Source organism: Phyllobates terribilis, unplaced genomic scaffold (genome assembly GCF_046119375.1).
Source record: "Phyllobates terribilis strain yellow unplaced genomic scaffold, ASM4611937v1 Scaffold_7__3_contigs__length_470593459, whole genome shotgun sequence".
NCBI classification, from domain to species: domain Eukaryota; kingdom Metazoa; phylum Chordata; class Amphibia; order Anura; family Dendrobatidae; genus Phyllobates; species Phyllobates terribilis.
This window is the reverse complement of record NW_027362767.1, coordinates 76,156,362-76,179,293: the sequence shown is the minus strand read 5'-3', so window position 1 is coordinate 76,179,293 and position 22,932 is coordinate 76,156,362. Positions and strand designations below refer to the sequence as shown.

The 22,932-nt window shown below is 48.4% G+C and overlaps 1 protein-coding gene across 3 annotated transcripts in view; it reads left to right on the top strand.

The window, feature by feature from the left end:
- The window catches only part of LTK (leukocyte receptor tyrosine kinase), a 237,231-nt gene that overhangs the window by 104,067 nt on the left and 110,232 nt on the right, over positions 1–22,932 (top strand). For all 3 annotated transcript variants that reach the window (XM_073638809.1, XM_073638808.1, XM_073638810.1), the window contains exon 4: positions 18,279–18,507. In XM_073638809.1, the coding sequence (XP_073494910.1) occupies positions 18,279–18,507 (229 nt within the window). The remainder of the gene's footprint in view (positions 1–18,278; positions 18,508–22,932) is intronic.

Genomic DNA, 22,932 nt, shown 5'->3' with positions numbered 1-22,932 from the left:
GATGCAGCCGGGAGATGACCGGCGCTAGCGGCCGCCACCAATCAGCAACGAGCGCAGTCCGGCCGCGAATTGGCGCCGGATTTGAAACACGCTTTGCTGATTGGTCGCACCCACCCGGCCGCGACCAATCAGCGATATTGGCGCAAAATTTAAAACACCGCTTCTCTGATTGGTCGCGGCCGGGCGCGACCAATCAGCGACTGGCGCAGCCCGGCCGTGAATTGGCGCCGGATTTGAAAAACGCAGGCCACCGTCGGGAGATCAGCGGCGACGCAGCCGGGAGATGACCGGTGCTAGCCAGTCATCTCCCGGCTGCTCGCAACAGAAGTACCCCGACCGGCGGCCTCACTCCCCGGTCCTCCCTTCACACTTGCCGTCGGGAGATCAGCGGCCCTAGCCGCTGATCTCCCGACGGTAGCCGCATGGAGCTCAGTGGCGATGCAGCCGGGAGATGACTGGCGCTAGCCGGTCATCTCCCGGCTGCTCGCAGCGGAAGTACCCGCACAGGCAGCGCCGCTCTCCGGTCCTCACTAACACGTTTCGCTGATTGGTCACGGCCGGCGGCTGCGACCAATCAGCGATATCGGCGCCAAATTTAAACAAAGTAGTGAACAACCCATTTAAACACTGCTTCGCTGATTAGTCGCGCCCGGTCGGCCGCATACATATTCTAGAATACACGATGCGTTAGAATCGGGCCACCATCTAGTGAGTATATAATACAGTTAAAGGATATGGACACCTTTGACGTGCAAAAATGTCAAATATTAGTGGTTCTCTTTAGTTAATAAAATGTCACAATGTTTCAGTCTATAATCTTCATTCCTTTATTCATTTTAGATCCCCTGATATGCAGATTGCACCCAAATACAAGTTCCAGATTTTTTTTCTTCTGGGAGTGCCTCTCCCAGTAATACAGGCTGGATGTGATGTCAGTGTATCCTAGATGCCACTGTGTTCACTAGTGTATATATTAACACAGCTTCTATCTTGCACTTATTTCCTTTTCATGTGCTTTTCTTCTTATCTATAGCCTGCTTTCTCTGCCCTCCCAGAGACTGTAAAAGCTTTTTGCTATCTCTATCACTTAGGGGAAGAGCAGGGAGCATCAGCTTTGATGGAATTGTAACATTTTTGCAGAGCAGTTGGGTAGATAAAGGCTTTATAGACACTCTCCAGCAGCAGAATAGTTAAAAATGTCTGAATGTTGCCTAAGGATTTCATAACTCTATGGTCTTCAAAAGGGGAAAAAATATGGCAGCCCTTACACTCCTATAGAAGTTGTCACTTGTTCTAGATATCTAGATTTAATTCTACATTTAATCCCTGGGATGATAACTGGTGCCCCTGCTTTTTCCGTTCTGAGCTTAAAGGGATGGTCCCACGTTGACTGTTCAAAAGCGCACCACTCCCTAGCCAATCTCACCGGTCACGCAGCCCAAAGTTTTATTAGTTTTTATTCTGTTCTCCTCACTGAAGTCAGTGTATTGGTCGGGGACTCATCTGAAAAACAATTTTTGCCTTTTCTAACGGACGCACCCAATAGAGTTCTGAGCAAGGAAGTCCCAGCCCAGTGACCCTGCCTCACTTACCATATATTGGGTACGACTGGTTTCACATAGACTCATTATTTGCAATAACCATGGAGATAGAATACCATTTTGAGTGACTCATAAGTAATAATATAACAACACATTAGTACTATTTTCTTGTAAAATTGCATGCTTTTTAAGCTAAAATCACACACAACAAAAGAATATCAAAAGAGTTATTACCAAAAGCAGTCGAATGGAGAAAAGTATTCGCTGGAAGAATCGTCTGATAATGTAAAAGGACTTCAAACTCCAAGTGCCTAAGGCCTCATTCTGATGTCGGTTGTTCTATCCTCCCGCCCCAGGACTTTGATTGACAGCTCGTGGGCCAGCTCATCTGTGCAGAGTCGGCTGTCAATCAAAATGTTGGGGAGTGCTGGCAATACCTATTGTGACAGGTAGATCCTGTGTTATGAGTCATTGTACAGGAGGTAGGAGGAGGGGAGCTGTGACATCACCTATTATGAATGGTGAATCCTGCTTATCAGTCATTATACAGGAGGGAGGAGGCAGTGAGCTGTGGCATCGCCCATTGTGAAAGGTGGATCCTGTATTATGTGCTGTATATTGAGATGTTATCAGTCATTATATAGGACGAGGAGTAGGTAAGGTGTGCCATCACCTATTGTAAATGGTGGATCCTGTGTTAACACCTCTACAGTCATGGCCAAAAGTTTTGAGAATGACACCAAAATTATATTTTCACATGATCTGCTGGCCTCTGGTTTTTATTAGTGTTTGTCTGATGTTTATATCACATACAGAAATATAATTGCAATCATATTATGAGTACCAATACGTTATATTGACAGTTAGAATGAGTTAATGCAGCAAGTCAATATTTGCAGTGTTGCCCCTTCTTCTTCAAGACCTCTGTAATTCTCCCTGGCATGCTCTTGTAGCACCCTGAGGATTCGGCTGCTACAGGGGTATTGCACCTCAACCCAGAGGTGTGATATTCCACTCCCGGGTAAGGAAGGAGTGTGGAACTGAGCTCAGTCAGCTGCATGCACTACACACATCCCATTTCCGAGGAACAGGCCGACGGTACTCCCACTTAGAAATGTGCAGGTACGACCGAGTCTGTTCCTGGCTGGAGTGGGAGGGGGGTGGTACATCCCAAGTAGTGTAGGGGCAGATAGGGGGAGCAGCCTGGGTAAAGTTAGGAGCTCATTGGGTGCTGGTCACCTGAGCTCACACATAGAGGGTGTATATAAGGTGGGCACCAACTAGAATCAGGGTCAGACGCAGAGAGTCAGATGCAGAGAGGATCAGCTGCAGAAAACAAGTTAGGAGAGGAGAGAAGAAAGACCAAGACCCAGAGTGAGAGAGGAGAAAAGAGAAAGACCCAGAGCACAGAAGAGAAGGGACCCAAGAACCCAAATCAGAGCACCGGGTGAGGAGTCAGCATCAGGGTACCGGAACCCAAGCTGGTGGGGGTAAAAACAATCCCCAGCCAGAGACCGGAGACCGTGGGCAGTGTCTGTCACGGTCACCCACCACATTCACCCCGAAGGCACACCACATGAAGGGTCAGGGAACCCAGGGCCAAGGGTGTCCCAACAGAAGGCCCGAGGGAGCTGGACCTAGGTGGATCACTGGTGGGGACGGCTGAAGAAAGGACAGAGGGAGAGCTCAGGGCCACGCTCCGGACTTGTTTGGGGGTTGGCTGGATCCAGGACCTGGTGGACGCAGCACGGCTCGGGTGGTCACTAGCAGCTGGAGTGACCAGTACAACATCTGCAGTAAGTAAACACCCTTAACTGCACAACCCGACTCTGTCTTCACTGCCGTCTGCACTACACCACCACAACCCCCATCCTCTGCGCCTGTCCCCTCTGAGGCTATACCCCTCCCGTTGGGGGTTATCCCACCAAGCTGCGCACCCACCATCAGCCTCAGCGGACCCTGCTGCAGCGGCGGCCACAGTGACCGCATCACAACGGGTGGCGTAGTCGACACAAAAGAACTTTAGTAACATCTGTAGAACTGCCACATCACACTGAGCTTGACGCCCTGGGCACGGGACCGGGTCACAGCCGCTCGGAGACTACAACCCCCCATCTGATCCGGTGCCGGGTATTCCCCTCAAAAAGGAATATGTCCCAGGGGGCGCGTTTACTTTGGCGTAGTCGGCAGGATTACGTGCCCGCAACACCCGGGTACTGCGTGCCTGAAGAAAAGTGCAAGTTTACCTCAGAAAGAAGTCTCCCGCCGGTTCCGGAGGGTCCCCGCCATCGGACTCCATCACCAGTCGTTTCCCGCCGATTGTCCGCCATTTCCAACTTGTTCCCGCCATCTGCAGAGTTTCCCGCCACTGGGCGACGCTTCCCGCCAAAACCGCAGATTTCCCGCCTTGGAAGAGCAGCGGACGCCATTATGGGCGTGCCAAAGGAGGGCAAGAGGCCACCTCCCATCGTGGGCCAGGACAGAAAATGGCGCCAAAAGTGGAAACCGCCCCCACCAACAGAGACTGTGATGCTGGAGGTGTCTGTCAGCGTGAAAGAACTCCCCCTGGAGCTGACAGTCACCGAGTTGCCCCGGGACCGCCCTCGAAGTGGGAGGAGACGAAAGAGAAGAGAAAAGATGGGTGTCGCTTGGAGCAGTCTGGAGCGAGCGCACCCGGAGGCAAGAGGTCTAACGTGGAGTAGCGGAAGAGCTTACCCGGAGATGGAGAGAAAGCAGAACAGCACCGGCCCGCTGGCCAGGAGTCTGCTAGAGACCGAGGAAGGAGGGCAGAGCAGCACCGGCCCGCTGGCCAGGAGCCTGCCGGAAGAAGAGCAGAGCAGCACCGACCCGATGGTCAGGAGCCTGCTAGAGTCCACAACCCCGCTAGGTCTAGCGGAGATCTTAGCGCAGCTCCCCCGAGACCGGGAGTGTGCACAAACTGCCTTGGAGGGCCTCGCACGGAGGATGGCCCGGGTACAGCGCGAGATATTGGCGGAATGGAGCCGGGAGATGACCCAGCAAGCTGAGACCAGTCAACGGAGCACGCTACCCTGGAAGAGGAAGCAGACCGCCTCTGAGGATGGCGCGGGAGGACCCAAGGCCGGAGACGGCGCCGAGGAGGGAGCCGAACGCATGGAGGCAGGTAAAGGGGACGCCTATACCCCAAGCCGTGACACCGCTTACCTGCCCCAGCTCCCCGTCGCAGAGCCCGAAAGTCCCCCTGCTGTGCCCGAAAACGCCATGTCACCGACGCAGACTAGGCCCCAACCGGAAGCCGCCGCCGCGACCCCTGTGACGTCACACGCCTCGACCCCGAGCGTGACCAAGCAGGAAGTACCACCAGCCTGGTCGCAGGGCCTAGAATTCCCGGGCGCCGCAACACCAACAGCGCCCCCTACCTCTGCGGAGCCTCCGGCCTGGTCGCAAGGCCAGGTAGCCCAGGGCGCCGCCGTATTAACGGTGCCCTTCACCTTCCAGGTGCCCCAGGCCTGGCCGCAAGGCCTGGGCAACCCGGGCGCCACCACCACCGCGCCCGCACCCGTAAAACCAAGAGTGCCGCATCTGGGAGAGGACCTGTTCGCCCAGCATACGTGCCTGGACGGGTCTGAAGTTACAACCAGCTATAAGCAAAGAGCAGGAGGAAGACGCCGTTGAGTGCGGCAGAGCAAGTGATGTAAATAGTTACCCGACCGGGTACCAAAGAAACTGTTGATACTTATATATAGTCCCCGTTGGGACCAGCTGAGTGAACTGTTTACCCGTTAACCCCTTAATCCCACAGGCTGAGGACTGTGAGCAGCCATTCCCTTCCCTCTACCTGGCCGAGGACTGAGAGCGGCCAACTTCCCCTGTATATAGTTGCGCTTCCTAAAGCGCCCCCTACCGGTTTTATAGAAAACCAGTTTTTCTAAGAGACTGTCGCACTTTTCCCGGACACACGGTGCACAGTGTCCGGAGGAGGAACCTGAAACAAGAGACGACGAGAATGTTTATATGAAAAGTTTTATATGATGTTTTATATGTTTATGTTTATAAAAAAAAAATGTATGTTTGGTGTTTTATGTCTTGCAGCCCGAGGACGTGCTGTGGTTTACCAGGGGGGAATGTAGCACCCTGAGGATTCGGCTGCTACAGGGGTATTGCACCTCAACCCAGAGGTGTGATATTCCACTCCCGGGTAAGGAAGGAGTGTGGAACTGAGCTCAGTCAGCTGCATGCACTACACACATCCCATTTCCGAGGAACAGGCCGACGGTACTCCCACTTAGAAATGTGCAGGTACGACCGAGTCTGTTCCTGGCTGGAGTGGGAGGGGGGTGGTACATCCCAAGTAGTGTAGGGGCAGATAGGGGGAGCAGCCTGGGTAAAGTTAGGAGCTCATTGGGTGCTGGTCACCTGAGCTCACACATAGAGGGTGTATATAAGGTGGGCACCAACTAGAATCAGGGTCAGACGCAGAGAGTCAGATGCAGAGAGGATCAGCTGCAGAAAACAAGTTAGGAGAGGAGAGAAGAAAGACCAAGACCCAGAGTGAGAGAGGAGAAAAGAGAAAGACCCAGAGCACAGAAGAGAAGGGACCCAAGAACCCAAATCAGAGCACCGGGTGAGGAGTCAGCATCAGGGTACCGGAACCCAAGCTGGTGGGGGTAAAAACAATCCCCAGCCAGAGACCGGAGACCGTGGGCAGTGTCTGTCACGGTCACCCACCACATTCACCCCGAAGGCACACCACATGAAGGGTCAGGGAACCCAGGGCCAAGGGTGTCCCAACAGAAGGCCCGAGGGAGCTGGACCTAGGTGGATCACTGGTGGGGACGGCTGAAGAAAGGACAGAGGGAGAGCTCAGGGCCACGCTCCGGACTTGTTTGGGGGTTGGCTGGATCCAGGACCTGGTGGACGCAGCACGGCTCGGGTGGTCACTAGCAGCTGGAGTGACCAGTACAACATCTGCAGTAAGTAAACACCCTTAACTGCACAACCCGACTCTGTCTTCACTGCCGTCTGCACTACACCACCACAACCCCCATCCTCTGCGCCTGTCCCCTCTGAGGCTATACCCCTCCCGTTGGGGGTTATCCCACCAAGCTGCGCACCCACCATCAGCCTCAGCGGACCCTGCTGCAGCGGCGGCCACAGTGACCGCATCACAACGGGTGGCGTAGTCGACACAAAAGAACTTTAGTAACATCTGTAGAACTGCCACATCACACTGAGCTTGACGCCCTGGGCACGGGACCGGGTCACAGCCGCTCGGAGACTACAACCCCCCATCTGATCCGGTGCCGGGTATTCCCCTCAAAAAGGAATATGTCCCAGGGGGCGCGTCACTCTCAATCAACTTTTGGACCAAATCCTGACTGATAGCAGTCCATTCTTGCATAATCAATGCTTGCATTTTGCCAGAATTTGTTGGTTTTTGTTTGTCCACCCGTCTCTTGATGATTGACCACAAGTTCTCAATGGGATTAAGATCTGGGGAGTTTCCAGGCCATGGACCTAAAATCTCTATGTTTTGTTCCATGAGCCATTTAGTTATCACCTTTGCTTTATGGCAAGGTGCTCCATCATGCTGGAAAAGGCATTTTTGGGCGCCAAACTGCTCTTGGACGGTTGGGAGAAGTTGCTCTTGGAGGACATTCTGGTACCATTCTTTATTCATGGCTGTGTTTTTAGGCAAGACTGTGAGTGAGCCGATTCCCTTGGCTGAGAAGCAACCCCACACATGAATGGTTTCAGGATGCTTTACAGTTGGCATGAGACAAGACTGGTGGTAACGCTCACCTCTTCTTCTCCGAATAAGCTGTTTTCCAGATGTCCCAAACAATCAAAAAGGGGATTCATCAGAGAAAATGACTTTGCCCCAGTCCTCAGCAGTCCACTCCCTGTACCTTTTGCAGAATATCAGTCGGTCCCTGATGTTTTTTCTGGAGAGAAGTGGCTTCTTTGCTGCCCTCCTTGAAACCAGCCCTTGCTCAAAGAGTCTCCGCCTCACAGTGCGTGCAGAAGCACTCACACCAGCCTGCTGCCATTCCTGAGCAAGCTCGGCACTGCTGGTAGTCCGATCCCGCAGCTGAAACAGTTTTAAGATACGGTCCTGGCGCTTGCTGGTCTTTCTTGGGCGCCCTGGAGCCTTTTTGACAACAATGGAAGCTCTCTCCTTGAAGTTCTTGATGATGCGATAGATTGTTGACTGAGGTGCAATCTTTGTAGCTGCGATACTCTTCCCTGTTAGGCCATTTTTGTGCAGTGCAATGATGGCTGCACGTGTTTCTTTAGAGATAACCATGGTTAACTGAAGAGAAACAATGATACCAAGAACCAGCCTCCTTTTAAAGTGTCCAGTGATGTCATTCTTACTTAATCATGACTGATTGATCGCCAGCCCTGTCCTCATCAACACCCACACCTGTGTTAATGGATCAATCACTGAAACGATGTTAGGTGCTCCTTTTAAGGCAGGACTGCAATGATGTTAAAATGTGTTTTGGGGGTTAAAGTTCATTTTCTGGGCAAATATTGACTTTGCAAGTACAGTAATTGCTGTTAAGCTGATCACTCTTTGACATTCAGGAGTATATGCAAATTGCCATTACAAAAAATGAAGCAGTAAACTTTGGAAAAATTACTATTTGTCTCATTCTCAATACTTTTGGCCATGACTGTATATAAAGTAGATAACACAGGATCCACCATTTACAATAGATGATGTCACAGCTCACCTCATCCCCTTCAAGTTCAATGACTGATAACACCTCTACATACAGTAGATAACACAGGATCCACCATTCACAATAGATGATGTCACAGCTCACCTCCTCCTCCTGTACAATGACTGATAGCATCTCTACATACAGTAGATAACACAGGATCCACCATTCACAATAGATGATGTCACAGCTCACCTCCTCCTCCTGTACAATGACTGATAACACCTCTATATACAGTAGATAGCACAGAATCCACCGTTCATGTCGTGCCCCCGGGGGCCTTACTGTTTGGGGGACAGTATATATATATATCATGGTGGCTGGCCCAGGGCGGACAGTGCACAAAAGGGGGTAGCGATTACTATTAAAGTTCAGAGAAATTTGTGACGCCACCTGTGGTGTCTGGTGAAGGTCACCAGCGCTGCAGCAGTCCTCTGAGGCAGGTGACAAGGCAGCTAAAGATGGTACAGCTCCCCACAGGTGGAGCGGGCCTCAGGGCAGTGTAGATAGATAGATGGTGGAATGGTGTGCTGGGCGTTGTTGTGCAGGTAGAGAACGCAGCAGGAGTAACGGAGACAGGGGATTTTGCTTCGTTACCTTTACTGGTACAGCTGGTAGATACGGTCCAGGGAACTCTAGGTGAAGGGCGCACTTTGGACTTCTCCTCAGGGAGCGGGTATAAGACTTCCTGATCCGTGTCTGCCTCTGTGTAAGCTTCTGGCCAGCCTGCAACTGTGCCTAGCTTATGTGTTTGGCTTTTTCTATTCCACCTGTTGCTCTGAAGTAGGACCTCCGGTTGGTAACCACTTTCCCTGGACGTCGGGGCCTTCGTGGTTCCTGGTCCTGTATGTGTCTAGCTTCAGGTTTGCCAGGGACTTGTAGTCCTCTTGGGGTTCCGGTTAACCCTACTGGGTGTAAAGGGTCCCTGTAGGCTCGGACCCGGTGTCCGGTGTATATACTGGGGTGAGCCTGGTATGCTCTTCTGCCCCCTTTTATCACTTCTTCCTTCCTCTCGCCTTCGGCCACGCTCGGGGCCCTCACTAGGCTTCAGGGCTGCTGGAGGCCTAGCTTGCCTCACACAGCAGCCTGCGTGCTCCTCTCACTCTGTAGACTAACTAAGAACTCCCTTCCTGGCTCCACCTTCCCTTTATATATCCCTAACCGGGCTCCCTCTGCTGGTATGAGGTGGAAGGTGGAGGTGTTTGCATGTAGTGAGGGCCTCTTGTGGAGAAATCTGTCCGTGTACCCCTCTGGGTTCTGTGGCACCATGCGCAGCAGGGCGTCACATTCCCCCCTAGTAAAACTCAGTACTCCTGGACTGAAGCATTTTTGCAAAAACAAGTTAAACAATAACATTAATATTTACAATAATAACAATATGGTTACAGCAAGTCCCGTAACCTGGTGTCCTTTTCACCAAAAGTAGATAAGTAGCATGAGGGACCCGTCCGCAAACCCTCCACGTAGGCCCTGGGCATGGCTGCAGGGCATAGGTGATCCAGGTGATGGACCACGTCTTCCGCCACGCCAAACGGGTTTTTGTTCAGTGGTCAGTAACAAGGCACTCCAGGGAGTGCAATTATGTACATGAATAGTTTTTCGGCTGCTCACAGTCCTCAGCCACAGAGTTTTTATATATATACCCTTACGGGTAACTAAATATAATAGAAAAGTGCCCATATCACCTAAATTGTCCATCAGCAAGACAAAACAAAACAATGATTAAATACATGGCAATTTCACAATTATAACATACCCCAGGGGCAACTATTTATACTGTAGGTTTTTCTTTCTGCTTAGTCGCTAAACCTAACAGGGGCCTGGCCTTTGGTGCTACGTGTGGATCTACGTAGTACGGGAGTGTGGGTGGTATCTGTGTTTGTTACCCTGTCAGTTCTATGTGTGGGTAGGTTATAATACTGCCTTAACCTCTCCATGGGACTGGCAAGTGTACCATTGGCTGGGCCTTCTTGCTCTGCTCCAACCGGAGATCCTTCTTCCGGGGATTCTTCTTGAGCAGGCTCTTCTGGAGCACTTATAGGTTCTTCTTGCTGTGGAGGGTCTTTTGGCTGTTAGAAGATGGGGATCACAGGTATTATCACTGCTCCTCCTATTTGAAGCCAATCTGTCGGGAAATCTCCTAATTCAGTGTGGAGTACTTCTTCCTCAGGCTCCTCCGGGACGGTGAGAGACTCTTCTTCCTGGGGCTTTAGCAGGTGTGGACACAACTTCAGGTGGTCCCTCGATACCATTGCAGTTGTCTTTCCTCCGTCTCTACTAATTAGGCAGGTCTTCCTATTATCGAATCTTGACTTTAACACAGTGTAAGGTTCTCTCTCCCACTGGTCATCAAGTGTGTGGTTTCTCCTTTTCCTCTTTAACACCACTTCTGGTGTGAAGGGTTCTGCTGGTGCACTTTTATTGTAGTGGGCTTCCTGCTTATCTCTTACCCTATTCTGACTGTCTTCGACACAGGCTTGTACCCTCCTGTACTGTTCCTGTCTGGTCTTGTCCCAGTCCTCAGTGGACATATCTGCTTCAGGTTCTACTGCACCAAGCTCCAGGTCCGGGTCTTGCTCGCATGAGGTATGCTGGAGTACAATTGGTGGAACTCACAGGTATGTGGTTGTACAGATCTACCAGGTCAGGTAGTAGGTCTTGCCATTGATTTCTCTCCTCTAGTGGTAAGGTCTTCAGCAGGTCGATGACGATGTTATTCATCTTTTCACAGAGACCGTTGGTTTGGGGATGGTACGGTGTAGTCTGGATCTTTTTACACCCGTACAGATGACAGAACTCCTTGAACAATTCGGCTTCAAAGGCTGAGCCTTGATCTGTCAGCACCTGCTCCGGGTATCCATGGGGCCTGCAGAAGTATGCCTGAAATGTCTTCGCCGCAGTTTCTGCCGTCAGATCCTTGACGGGGGCGACCACCAGGAACCGGGAGTAGTGATCCACCATGGTCAGGGCATAGGAGTATCCTGACCTGCTGGGTGACAGCTTGACATGATCCAGGGCCACGATCTCCAAGGGCCGAGTTGTCTTGATGGGTTGCAGGGGTGCCTTCTGGCTGCTGTAGTCTTTCCTTCTGAGGCTACAGCGTCCACAGTCTCGGCACCATCTCTCTATGGAGCTCTGCATTCCAACCCAGTAAAACCGACCTTTTAGCAGGGTTTCTAGCTTCTTCCAGCCAAAGTGCCCCGCTTGATCGTGGTAGGCCTCCAACACCATCTGGATGTCCGTCCTAGGCACTACAATCTGCCACACCATCTCATGGGTCCTCGGGTTGACGTACCTTCGGCACAGCTTCTCCCTATAGATGAACAGCCGGCTTCTCTCATTCCACAATTGCTTGGCTTGTAGAGACGCTTCCTTCTCCAGGGAGGAACCTTCCTGGGTTATCAATTCTTTAATACGGCTAACAACCGGGTCGCTGTCCTGGGTCTCTTTCCAGTTGTGAGGCAGAGGGTTTAGCTTCTTACCGCGATGCTTCCTGGAGGCTCGTTGCTCGTGGACCATTCCATTATGGTGGAAGGTAGGTAGCTCAATCTCTTCCAAGTCATCCACTTCTTCTTCAGTGTCCGACTGATGAGGCATCCTGGACAGGGCATCGGCGTTGGCATTCTTGCGGCCTGCCCGGTACTTTATGGTGAACTGGTAGTTTGACAGCCGAGCCATCCATCATTGTTCCATGGCTCCTAACTTGGCTGTTTCCAGATGAGTCAAGGGGTTATTGTCTGTGTAGGCAGTGAACTTACTGGAGGCTAAGTAGTGCTTGAACCACTCGGTGATGGCCCAGACCAGGGCCAGGAACTCCAACTTGAAGCTGCTATAGTTCTCTGGGTTCCTCTCGGTCGGGCGGAGCTTCCTGCTTGCATAGGCGATCACCTTCTCTTGGCCATTCTGCTTCTGACTTAACACAGCTCCTAATCCCTCGTTGCTGGCATCTGTGTACAGCAGGAATGGTTGGCTGTTGTCAGGGTAGGCTAGGATCTCTTCGCCAGTCAGGATCTCCTTCATCACCTTAAAGTATTCAGCTTGCTCCGTACCCCACTGGAACGGGGGGTTTCTGCCTCTCCCGGACTGTCTTACCAGGAGATCTTGTAAAGGCGCCGCTTTCTTGGTATAGTCCTTCACAAACCTCCGGTAATACCCGACTAGTCCCAGGAACTGACGTAAATCCTTGAGGCTCTTCGGCTCCGGCCATTTCTGGATGGCAGTGACCTTCTCCAGGTCTGGTGCTACTCCCCCTGGACTAACGATGTGCCCCAGGTACTGTACCTTCCGCTTGAGCAGGTGGCACTTTGAGGGCTTCAGCTTCATCCCATACCGGGACAGCGACTCAAATACCTCTGCCAGGTGCTTCAAGTGCTCCTCATACGTTCTGGAGTACACTATCACGTGATCCAGGTATAGTAGTACAGTCTCGAAGTTGCGGTGTCCCAGGCAGCACTCCATCAACCTCTGGAACGTTCCGGGGGCGTTGCAGAGTCCGAACGGCATACTGTTGAACTCGCAGAGTCCCATCGGGGTGGTGAAGGCCGTCTTCTCCCGATCCTCCTCAGCAACAGCTACTTGCCAGTACCCACTAGTGAGGTCAAGGGTGGAGAAGTAATTTGCAGACTTTAAGGCAGCCAGGGATTCCTCTATACATGGTAAAGGGTATGCATCTTTATGTGTAATGCGATTTACTTGTCTGTAACCTACACACATTCTCATGCTTCTGTCCTTTTACCTGACTAGAACTAGGGGAGCTGCCCAGGGACTACAACTATCCCTTACTACCCCTGCCTTCTTCATGTCGTGCAACATCTCCTTCACCTTCTGGTAGTGTGCTGGTGGTATAGGCCTGTAACGTTCTTTGATGGGTGGATGGTCACCTGTGGGTATATGGTGTTGTACCCCTTTAATCCTCCCAAAGTCAAGTGGGTGTTTACTGAATACCTGCTCGTATTCCTGAACCACCCGGTGAACACCCTGTTTCTGATGGACAGGAGTGGTGTCTGTCCCAACATGGAGCTGTTGACACCAATCCTCCACCTGGGTTCCCGGGTCATTATCCTCCACTTAGTCTGGTGAGGTTAAGGACTCCGCCGTGTGTATGGAGTTGTTATCCACTGTGTTCAGTTTGGCAACAGTGGCATAGCGTGGTAATCTAATCTCGTCCTCCTCGTAGTTTAGGAGGCGTACGGGCATCCTCCCATTGCGTACATCCACTACCGCTCTGGCAGTCAAGAGTGTAGGTCTATGCTCTGAGCTAAGGGGCTCTACTACCGCCTGGTAGCTCCGTCCTTTGAGACCTATTGCTGCTCTACACCAAATCAGCATTTCACTCATTGGGGGAATCACAATGGGTATCGGGTCTGTCACCCGTACATTACCAATTTCACCACCTGATAGCTGTACCTGTTGCTGGTACATAAGGGCTCGGATCTCTTTCTGGAGCACCCTCCTCTGCCCTGGTCTGGTGGTGTCAGCTATCTGTTGGAGCAAGAACAACACTTCTCCCAAACAGTAACTAACAATATTTGTGCCCAGTACCATATACAAGTCTGTATCATCAGGATTAGTCTCTACTACAATTAGTCCCTGGTCCTTCAGTTCCACTCTTCCCACCTTTACTGCCACATCCTTAACCCTGACTAGGTTAAGGGGGAGGCCATTGGAGGCATACACGGAAAGGTTTGGAGCTGGTGGCCTCAGTTCATCTATGGACCAGAACCTTTTGTAGAGGACATCAGGCATAATGGTTACCTGAGATCCTGTGTCCAGCAGGGCAGGGGTCGCGATGCTGTCCAGCACAACGGTACCAGTTTGTTGGGCCTGGTTGGTCTACTCCTGGGTGTCGGCCCTCGGCCCCAGGGTTTTCTCGTTTAAAGGACACCTCCGCGTGGTGTGGCCTGCTTTATGGCAGCAGTAGCAGATGAAGTCTTCTGGAGGGCGGTGTTGGTCGTTGGTCCTCCCACGGGGTGGCGTTGTCCCCCTCCGGGGTGGTGTTGTCCTCCTACGGGGTGGCATCGTCCTTCTTCTTCTTCTCATCCAGGGGACATCCTCAGGGCTGTCGGCTAGCAAGATCCTTCCTTCCGGCTCAGGCTCCGTCCGCAGCTGCAGTGTGCTCATGACAGTGGCCAGGGTTTTGCTTAACTGGCGCACTTCAGAGCATAGGCTGTCCAGCTCACTAGGGGGCACTGTTTGCATCCTTGTTTCAGCGGTTAGTGAAGGAGCGGTGGGTGCTGCAGGCACTGGGGTGGCCCCACCCGGGTAACGCTGGATAGCAGTTTCTGCGGCTTCCAGGGGCTGCAGGCCCTTTATAGCCATGTCCTTAAGGGTGTCAAAGGTGGCATCTGGATGGTCTAAGGCCCACCACCGTACAGTTCTGCTCTCTTCTTGGAACTTTAACCTCCGGATGAACTGTTGCGTCAGCATTTTATTTTCATCATGGATGCTGGCTGGACTAACCTGTTTCAGGGACCGCAGGGCCTCCTGTAAGCACCAGGCAGAGTCCGGGATACTGTCCTCAGGTTTTTGGACATAATGGTAGAACCTCATCCGGAGACCTGTTTCAGTGCGGTTTTCAAACGCGGTTTGCAGTCTTTTAAAGATGGTAGACACTGATTCTTGGTCTGCGGCTGGCCAGGTTTCAACTTCTCGCTCAGCGGCACCAGTCAATTGTCCTAACACTACAGCGGCTCTCTGCTTGCCAGTCATAGAGTACATGTCCAGTATGCCGCATGTCTTCCTCTTGAACCTGTACAGTGTGTCCGGTTTGCCGTTATACTGGGGGAACCACCTCGCTCCCGGGATATACGGCAGGGCCATAGGTATGACAGGGGTTACAGGCCCTGCTGGTGGAGCGGCCGCTTCAGCCTGCTCAGCGCCGAGCGCAAGTGCGACATCAGGGCCGTTAACCGGTATTCCGGCACTCTGCTGGGCTTCGGACATCGTTGCACCCCCCTAGTGAACCGGAGCCTACCTTCTGAACTTTTCTTTTAGGTAGGCCGCAGCTCCGCGGGCGACGGTCTTCTTTCAGGACTTTGCGTCGCTCGCTTCTGACGTCAGAGCGTCCTTCCTGCTCCTTCCAGGACCTGACGCTTCCTGGTTCCACGTCAGGGGTGGGGCGTGTCCTCGACTTCGCGCGCTTCCAGCGGTTACGCCCCTCTTCTTCCCCCGCGGCGACCCGAAAATGGCGGATAATGGCGGGAAACAGCGGCAATTGGCGGGAAAAAACTTCATCGCAGTAAGATTTACAATCTTTTAAGGCGCACAGTACCCGGTGGCAACGGGCACGCAATCCTGTTCGTGACGCCAGTTGGGATTTCGCGCCCCCAGGGGCCTTACTGTTTGGGGGACAGTATATATATATATCACGGTGGCTGGCCCAGGGCGGACAGTGCACAAAAGTGGGTAGCGATTACTATTAAAGTTCAGAGAAATTCGTGACGCCACCTGTGGTGTCTGGTGAAGGTCACCAGCGCTGCAGCAGTCCTCCTAGGCAGGTGACAAGGCAGCTAAAGATGGTACAGCTCCCCACAGGTGGAGCGGGCCTCAGGGCAGTGTAGATAGATAGATGGTGGAATGGTGTGCTGGGCGTTGTTGTGCAGGTAGAGAACGCAGCAGGAGTAACGGACAGAGACAGGGGGTTTTGCTTCGTTACCTTTACTGGTACAGCTGGTAGATACGGTCCAGGGTACTCTAGGTGAAGGGCGCACTTTGGACTTCTCCCCAGGGAGCTGGTATAAGGCCTCTGTGTAAGCTTCCGGCCAGCCTGCAACTGTGCCTAGCTTATGTGTTTGGCTTTTTCTATTCCACCTGTTGCTCTGAAGTAGGACCTCCGGTTGGTAACCACTTTCCCTGGACGTCGGGGCCTTCGTGGTTCCTGGTCCTGTATGTGTCTAGCTTCAGGTTTGCCAGGGACTTGTAGTCCTCCTGGGGTTCCGGTTAACCCTACTGGGTGTAAAGGGTCCCTGTAGGCTCGGACCCGGTGTCCGGTGTATATACTGGGGTGAGCCTGTTATGCTCCTCTGCCCCCTTTTATCACTTCTTCCTTCCTCTCGCCTTCGGCCACGCTCGGGGCCCTCACTAGGCTTCAGGGCTGCTGGAGGCCTAGCTTGCCTCACACAGCAGCCTGCGTGCTCCTCTCACTCTATAGACTAACTAAGAACTCCCCTCCTGGCTCCACCTTCCCTTTATATATCCCTAACCGGGCTCCCTCTGCTGGTATGAGGTGGAAGGTGGAGGTGTTTCCATGTAGTGAGGGCCTCTTGTGGAGAAATCCATCCGTGCACCCCTCTGGGTTCTGTGGCACCATGCGCAGCAGGGCGCCACATTCACAATTGGTGATGTCACAGCTCACCTCCTCCTCCTGTACAATGACTGATAACATCTCTACATACAGTAGATAACACAGGATCCACCATTCACAATAGGTGATGTCACAGCTCACCTCTTCCTCCTGTACAATGACTGATAACATCTCTACATACAGTAGATAACACAGGATCCACCATTCACAATAGGTGATGTCACAGCTCACCTCCTCCTCCTCCTGTACAGTGACTGATAACAACTCTATACACAGTAGATATCACAAAACACAAAAAAACACAATTTACAAAACACTCTGGCACTTTACAGATAAGGGGTGTCCAAGTCCCAGTGTGCTGTAGGGTGTGGGGTGCATCACACTCACTTGTAGGCCACAGGCCTCCGCTGCCTCCAGGCTTTCATCCTCAGGAGCCGCCGCACACAATGCATGGGACACCAAGTTCTTTGTAACAGTCAAACATTTACTAAACAGTCCAAGTTCATCAGGTAGTGACAGGCGGGATAGGGCACAGAAACTCACATTTTTTCCTCTTTAGCACAACTCCTCTTCAGTCCTGTAGGTAGTTCATCCTGGACTACCCCCAAGCCCACGGGTTAGTCTCAGGGATTTCTCGTCCACCTCGGCTGTGCACCTGACACCGACCATCGCCTTTTGTCTATGTGGGACTCTGTCCATTTTCTACTGTACGCCAGAGGACACGATGTGTCTGGCAGCCCCTATGCCAGACCTTAGGCTCAGGAAGTGACAGGAGCGACCGCTCGGGATCCCAGTAAAGTCTCCCACCCTGGAACAAGCGACACATGCTGCCCCTAGCAGTCCACCGCACCTGAACTTGACCTTCACTATGCACTTCACTAACTCTCTCTGAACTCACTCTATCAGGAAGTGCCCCCCTTATTATTATCACTAGTGCCCCCCACTGGGCTAGTTCTATCATTAACCATTTCGTTATGTCATATGCTATTATTAAACCACTTACTGTATAAGCCGTACTTATGCTATCCTAAGCTTATCCTATACTATACCCTACTCACATTATGCATTAACACTTCACATGCTGTATATTACCACAATATATTAGATGACATATAAAACCGCACAACAGTATTCACATAACACGTTTGTTGTCTTCGGGGGCAGGAACAGAGTAAAACAGTCCACATCCCTACATAATCCTGTCTGTGAATAGAATGAAACTGCTGAAAAGACAAAACAGGAAGTATGAGTCTAGTATAAGGCTTGGTAGCCAGTGTGAATATTACAAGCTTCTAGATTTTGTCATATGGTGATATAAAGAATAAAAAAAAACATTATGAAAAAATAAATTTAACAAAAAACATGATTTAAACAATAGGTAATTTTATAATGACACATTCCCTTTAAGAAGACAGTCCTTGTCCATATACAGTGTTAGGTCATATGGACATCAAAGAGAAGGTCAACCACATTGGACCCCCTTCTATTTGCCACAATTTTCTTGGACTTTTTAGATAGTTTCCAATCCATGTGAATTGACGTCCTTTGTTGCAATAAGTGATTGTGGTCTTGAGACAACTCCCAGTCATCCTTAAACTTTATTTTTACAATTTTGCAAAGGGGATCCTTACTGTCTATGTCCACCCCTACAGCAAATGTCTAAAGACTTCCCATTCTACACTCTCCAGCATTAATTATTATCTTTTTCTGTATTGCTTTGTTTTGCAGATGGAATCCTTTTTCTGAACACAAGTCAAACGCAGTTACAAGACCCTTGTGTTGTGTCTCGACTGCTCAGTCCCTTGTTTCCCAGAAGTTGTAGGACCTGCCAGCTGGAATTGTCCCTGCACTCAATGGAAGAGTCCACGATGCGATCATTAATGGTTACAGTGCATGAGGAGAAGTCTAATCTCAGCGTATTATTGCCACCCCTCAAGGAGGCAACGGTTGGCAACAGGTGGGTCACACCTCAAGAACATCCCAGGTTCCATACTTCAAGCCTAGTGAGAAAGGTAGATGGAGGCAATTATGGAGTTCCTTTGGAAATAATGTATCTTTCATGGGTACAAACAACTCATGTGTTTTAGAGATTGATAGGCAGTCAGAAAAGAACAGAGCAGCACCCGGTAAGCACTTAGATGTATGCAAACATTGAACATATAACATTTGGACTACATCACTGTTATATAGTATATACCTATAAAATGATTTGTGCTCTAAGTGCCTTCATTTTATAAGTATATTCTTCATATAGCAGTGATGCTGTCCAAATTTCATATATTCATTGTTTGCATACATCTCAGTGCTTACAGAGTGCTGCTGTATGCTTTTTTAAGTATATTATGCAGTCATAACAGTTTGCACCTGTTCTCATTTGCTTTATCCTGTTCGTAGGTGCTGGTTAGTTGTTTTCTTTTAATAGATAGATAGATAGATAATGTGAATGCCCCAGAACCTACGGTAATGTACTCATGTAACGGATTCTACATTACTAGACAATGTGGATGTTTAATATTAATGCCTGCATGTGAGTCTTGGGATGCAAGCACATTGATGTCAATGTCATACTTGCCAACAGTCCTTATTCTCCCTGGGCGGTCCTGTGGTCCACCACACAAAAAGGGTAGGGCTTACAATAATCCATATGATGGGTGTTTTCAGCTTAAAGCTCTTGATCTTGGGCATCAAAATGTTCGTAAATTTTTAAGCATCAGCCCATCAGCCAGCCGTCAGGTGTGATACAGCAGGGCCACCAGTGTCAGGTGCTACATATCCAAGTAACCAATAGTATATATATATATATACATATACACAAGTGCATCTCACTAAATTAGAATATCATCAAAAAGTTAATTTATTTCAGTTTTTCAATACAAAAGGTTAAACTCATATATTATATAGAGTCATTACTGTTACATCAGTTGTGCAAACAGAGGCAGTGTGGGGTTTATTTGGTGTATGTTTTTTTTGAATGGCTGAAAAGTCCTGCATGCAGAAAATTTTCCATTTTTTTTCCATTCTAAAATCTGGAACCCAGAGTTAGCCCATAATATTCAATGGGGCACATCTGCTTCCATTTGCATTACTGATGCAATGATGTTGTAATGGCCAATTAAATGGTTTTACTTGTGAAAAATGTGGCTTGAGAAATGTTCAAATTTTTAAACAAACCATTGTCAGATTGGCCATTAAAACCACTATTTTTTCACCATTTATGGTGTGGTGCATACAGTTACAGTTGTCTTTTTGTGTATAGAGATAGATAGATAGATAGATAGATAGATAGATAGATAGATAGATAGATAGATAGATAGATAGATAGATAGATAGATAGATAGATAGATAGATAGATAGATAGATAGATAGATAGATAGATAGATAGATAGATAGATAGAAACAAAGAATGGCAACACCTGTCCCTAGTTGGGAGAGCAATATTCCTCCTAAGATTTTCGAATAAAAAAAAAAGGTCTTGGAAAAGGCTTCATGGTGGAAGCTGAAATGTATATGGGAGATTAAAACCTCTTTTTCTTCACTTGGATCCGTTAGATAATCAGATAAATAGATACAAAACATATAAGATAGGTAGATAGATAGATAGATAGATAGATAGATAGATAGAGGTATAGATGATACATAGATAGATAGATAGATAGATAGATAGATAGATAGATAGATAGATAGATAGATAGATAGATAGATAGATAGATTTGCTAACCATGAAACTTTAAAAAATCAGGGTGACCATTTTTAAGTTTAGATATAAGTACAGCATTACCCGTAACATGGCCATAATGGTCAATTGGATATTGAGTAGTAAACCTAGATCTAATTCAGCGTCCTCCATTCACAAGTAGAATATTGTTAACCACTTTACATAAATCAGACAGAAAATCAATCAGGAGTCATGGCAGGACGGTCCTTTCTCCGGCGTTCAGAGCAGTATTGCTGCAGTGTGATACGTCTTGGCCGCTTATGTAAGGGACAAAGCTTCTGATTCCATTAATAAAATTGAATTGGCTCGGAGGAGGCGCGGAGCAGTGACTGCAGTGCAGGCTCTGTGCTGCATTAGCTTTGATCCGAGTGTAATTTTAATTGGCACATCTGAGAACATCGTGACCAAAACAGTTGGACATAAGCGGCAGCATGGCGTCATCTCTTACTCATCGCAGTCAATCAATTAGGACGCAAATAGGACTATTTTTATCATACAGTTATTCCCAACCCAGTCACCATCAATATACTGTACATACATATTATATCACTCTGCTGTAGATATTCTGCAGAAATGTTTTGTCAGCTCTTTCTACTCGAAAGAAGGATAAGGTTTATATACTCAGAAAGTAAGGTTTATATTCTGGCTCAAACACCGCACCAAGAGAGTAGTGCTGGATGACTTATTCTCTGAATGGTGTCTCATTGTAAGTGACGTACCCCCAATGTTCAGTGCTGGATCAGCTATTATGCAACTTATTTATTAATGATATTGAAGAGGGGATTAATAGTGTTGTTTCTATCTTTGTAGGTGACACCAAGCTATGTAGTATAGTGCAGTCTATGGAAGATGTTCATAAGTTTCAAGTTGACTTGGACAAACTGAGGCTCAATGACTGCTGATTGGCAAACATGTAGTGTAAACCTACCCTTACTTTTGAGAAGAGATGTCTAAAGAGGGACATGATAAGTAACCCCCTTAAAAGACAAAAGAGCACTCCCTCTGTCTGAAGAAAGCAAGGTTCAATCTCCAGAGGAGACTAGACTTCTTTTACAATGAGAACTATTAATCTGTGGAATAGTCTACCCGAGGAGCTGGTCACAAGGGGAATTGTCAATGATTTCAATCAAGTATTATATTTTTTTTTTTAGAATTAATATCATATATACTTATGTACATGTGTAAAATTATCGTCCTGACTGTTGATCCAGTTCGATCAACACTTGAGATCCGGAGGGAAAAATCTGCTTTTTAGGGCAGGCTAGATAATTTACAATGAGAACTATTAATCTGTAGAATAAAGAAAAAAAAAGTATTTAAAAAAGACAATAATTGAAAGAAATATAACCTCTTCATTAAGAATAATAATAACTTTATTAAACATAAGGACACCATGAAAAAATCAAAAAAGACAAAAGTTAAAAAAAATCAAGGTGAAGGAAGAATAGACCAACTAATTAACGTACATAATATACTAATGAAAAGGAAGAGGTCTGAAGTCAGTTGATTGGGAGTGTCACTCCCTGAGGAAGCTGATGCGAAACGTGCATTGAAGTGGGTAGTGGAGGAATAGTTAATTTTCAATTATGCAGTCTAGTCTGTATTATTAATTATCTACACACTTATTTGGCTTTTTCTTTATTTCTTCACATTCAAGGTTGTCATTATTTCTGCCTTTTATACGGCGGCATGGCAATCACTATTATCATTTGAACATAGTTCAATATCTTTATTTAATGTTTAATATAATTATATTGTCAGCAATTCATGATACTGTTTCATTGATTCTTTATTATATATGCATTCCTCCTTTCTAAAATCTTCCATAACACTTGATTTTTTCCTTTTTAATTTGATCATGCACTCCCAATTAATTGACTGCAGACCTCTTGCATTTTATTAATATATTACGTACATTAATTATTGGTCTATTCTTCCCACATCTTGTTTTTTTTTGTCTTTTAATTGTCTTTTGTGATTTATGTTTTTTTAATAGTGGCCATATGTTTAATTAAGTAATAGTTATTCTCAATGAAGTGGTTATATTTCTTTCAATTTTTGCATTTTTTTAATACTTACCTTCAGTTTATATACAGTGGGCACAGAAAGTATTCAGACCCCTTTAAATTTTTCACTCTTTGTTTCATTGCAGCCATTTGGTAAATTCTAAAAAGTTTTTTTTTTCTCATTAAAGTACACTGTGCACCCCATCTTGACTGAAAAAAAAACAGAAATGTAGACATTTCTGCAAATTTATTAAAACAGAAAAACTGAAATATCACATGGTCATAAGTATTCAGACCCTTTGCTCAGTATTGAGTAGAAGCCCCCTTTTGAGCTAGTACAGCCATGAGTCTTCTTGGGAATGATGCAACAAGTTTTTCACACCTGGATTTGGGGATCCTCTGCCATTCTTCCTTGCAGATCCTCTCCAGTTCCGTCAGGTTGGATGGTGAACGTTGGTGGACAGCCATTTTCAGGTCTCTCCAGAGATGCTCAATTGGGTTTAGGTCAGGGCTCTGGCTGGGCCAGTCAAGAATGGTCACAGAGTTGTTCTGAAGGCACTCCTTTGTTATTTTAGCTGTGTGCTTAAGGTCATTGTCTTGTTGAAAGGTGGTGAACCTTCGGCCAAGTCTGAGGTCCAGAGCACTCTGGAAGAGGTTTTCA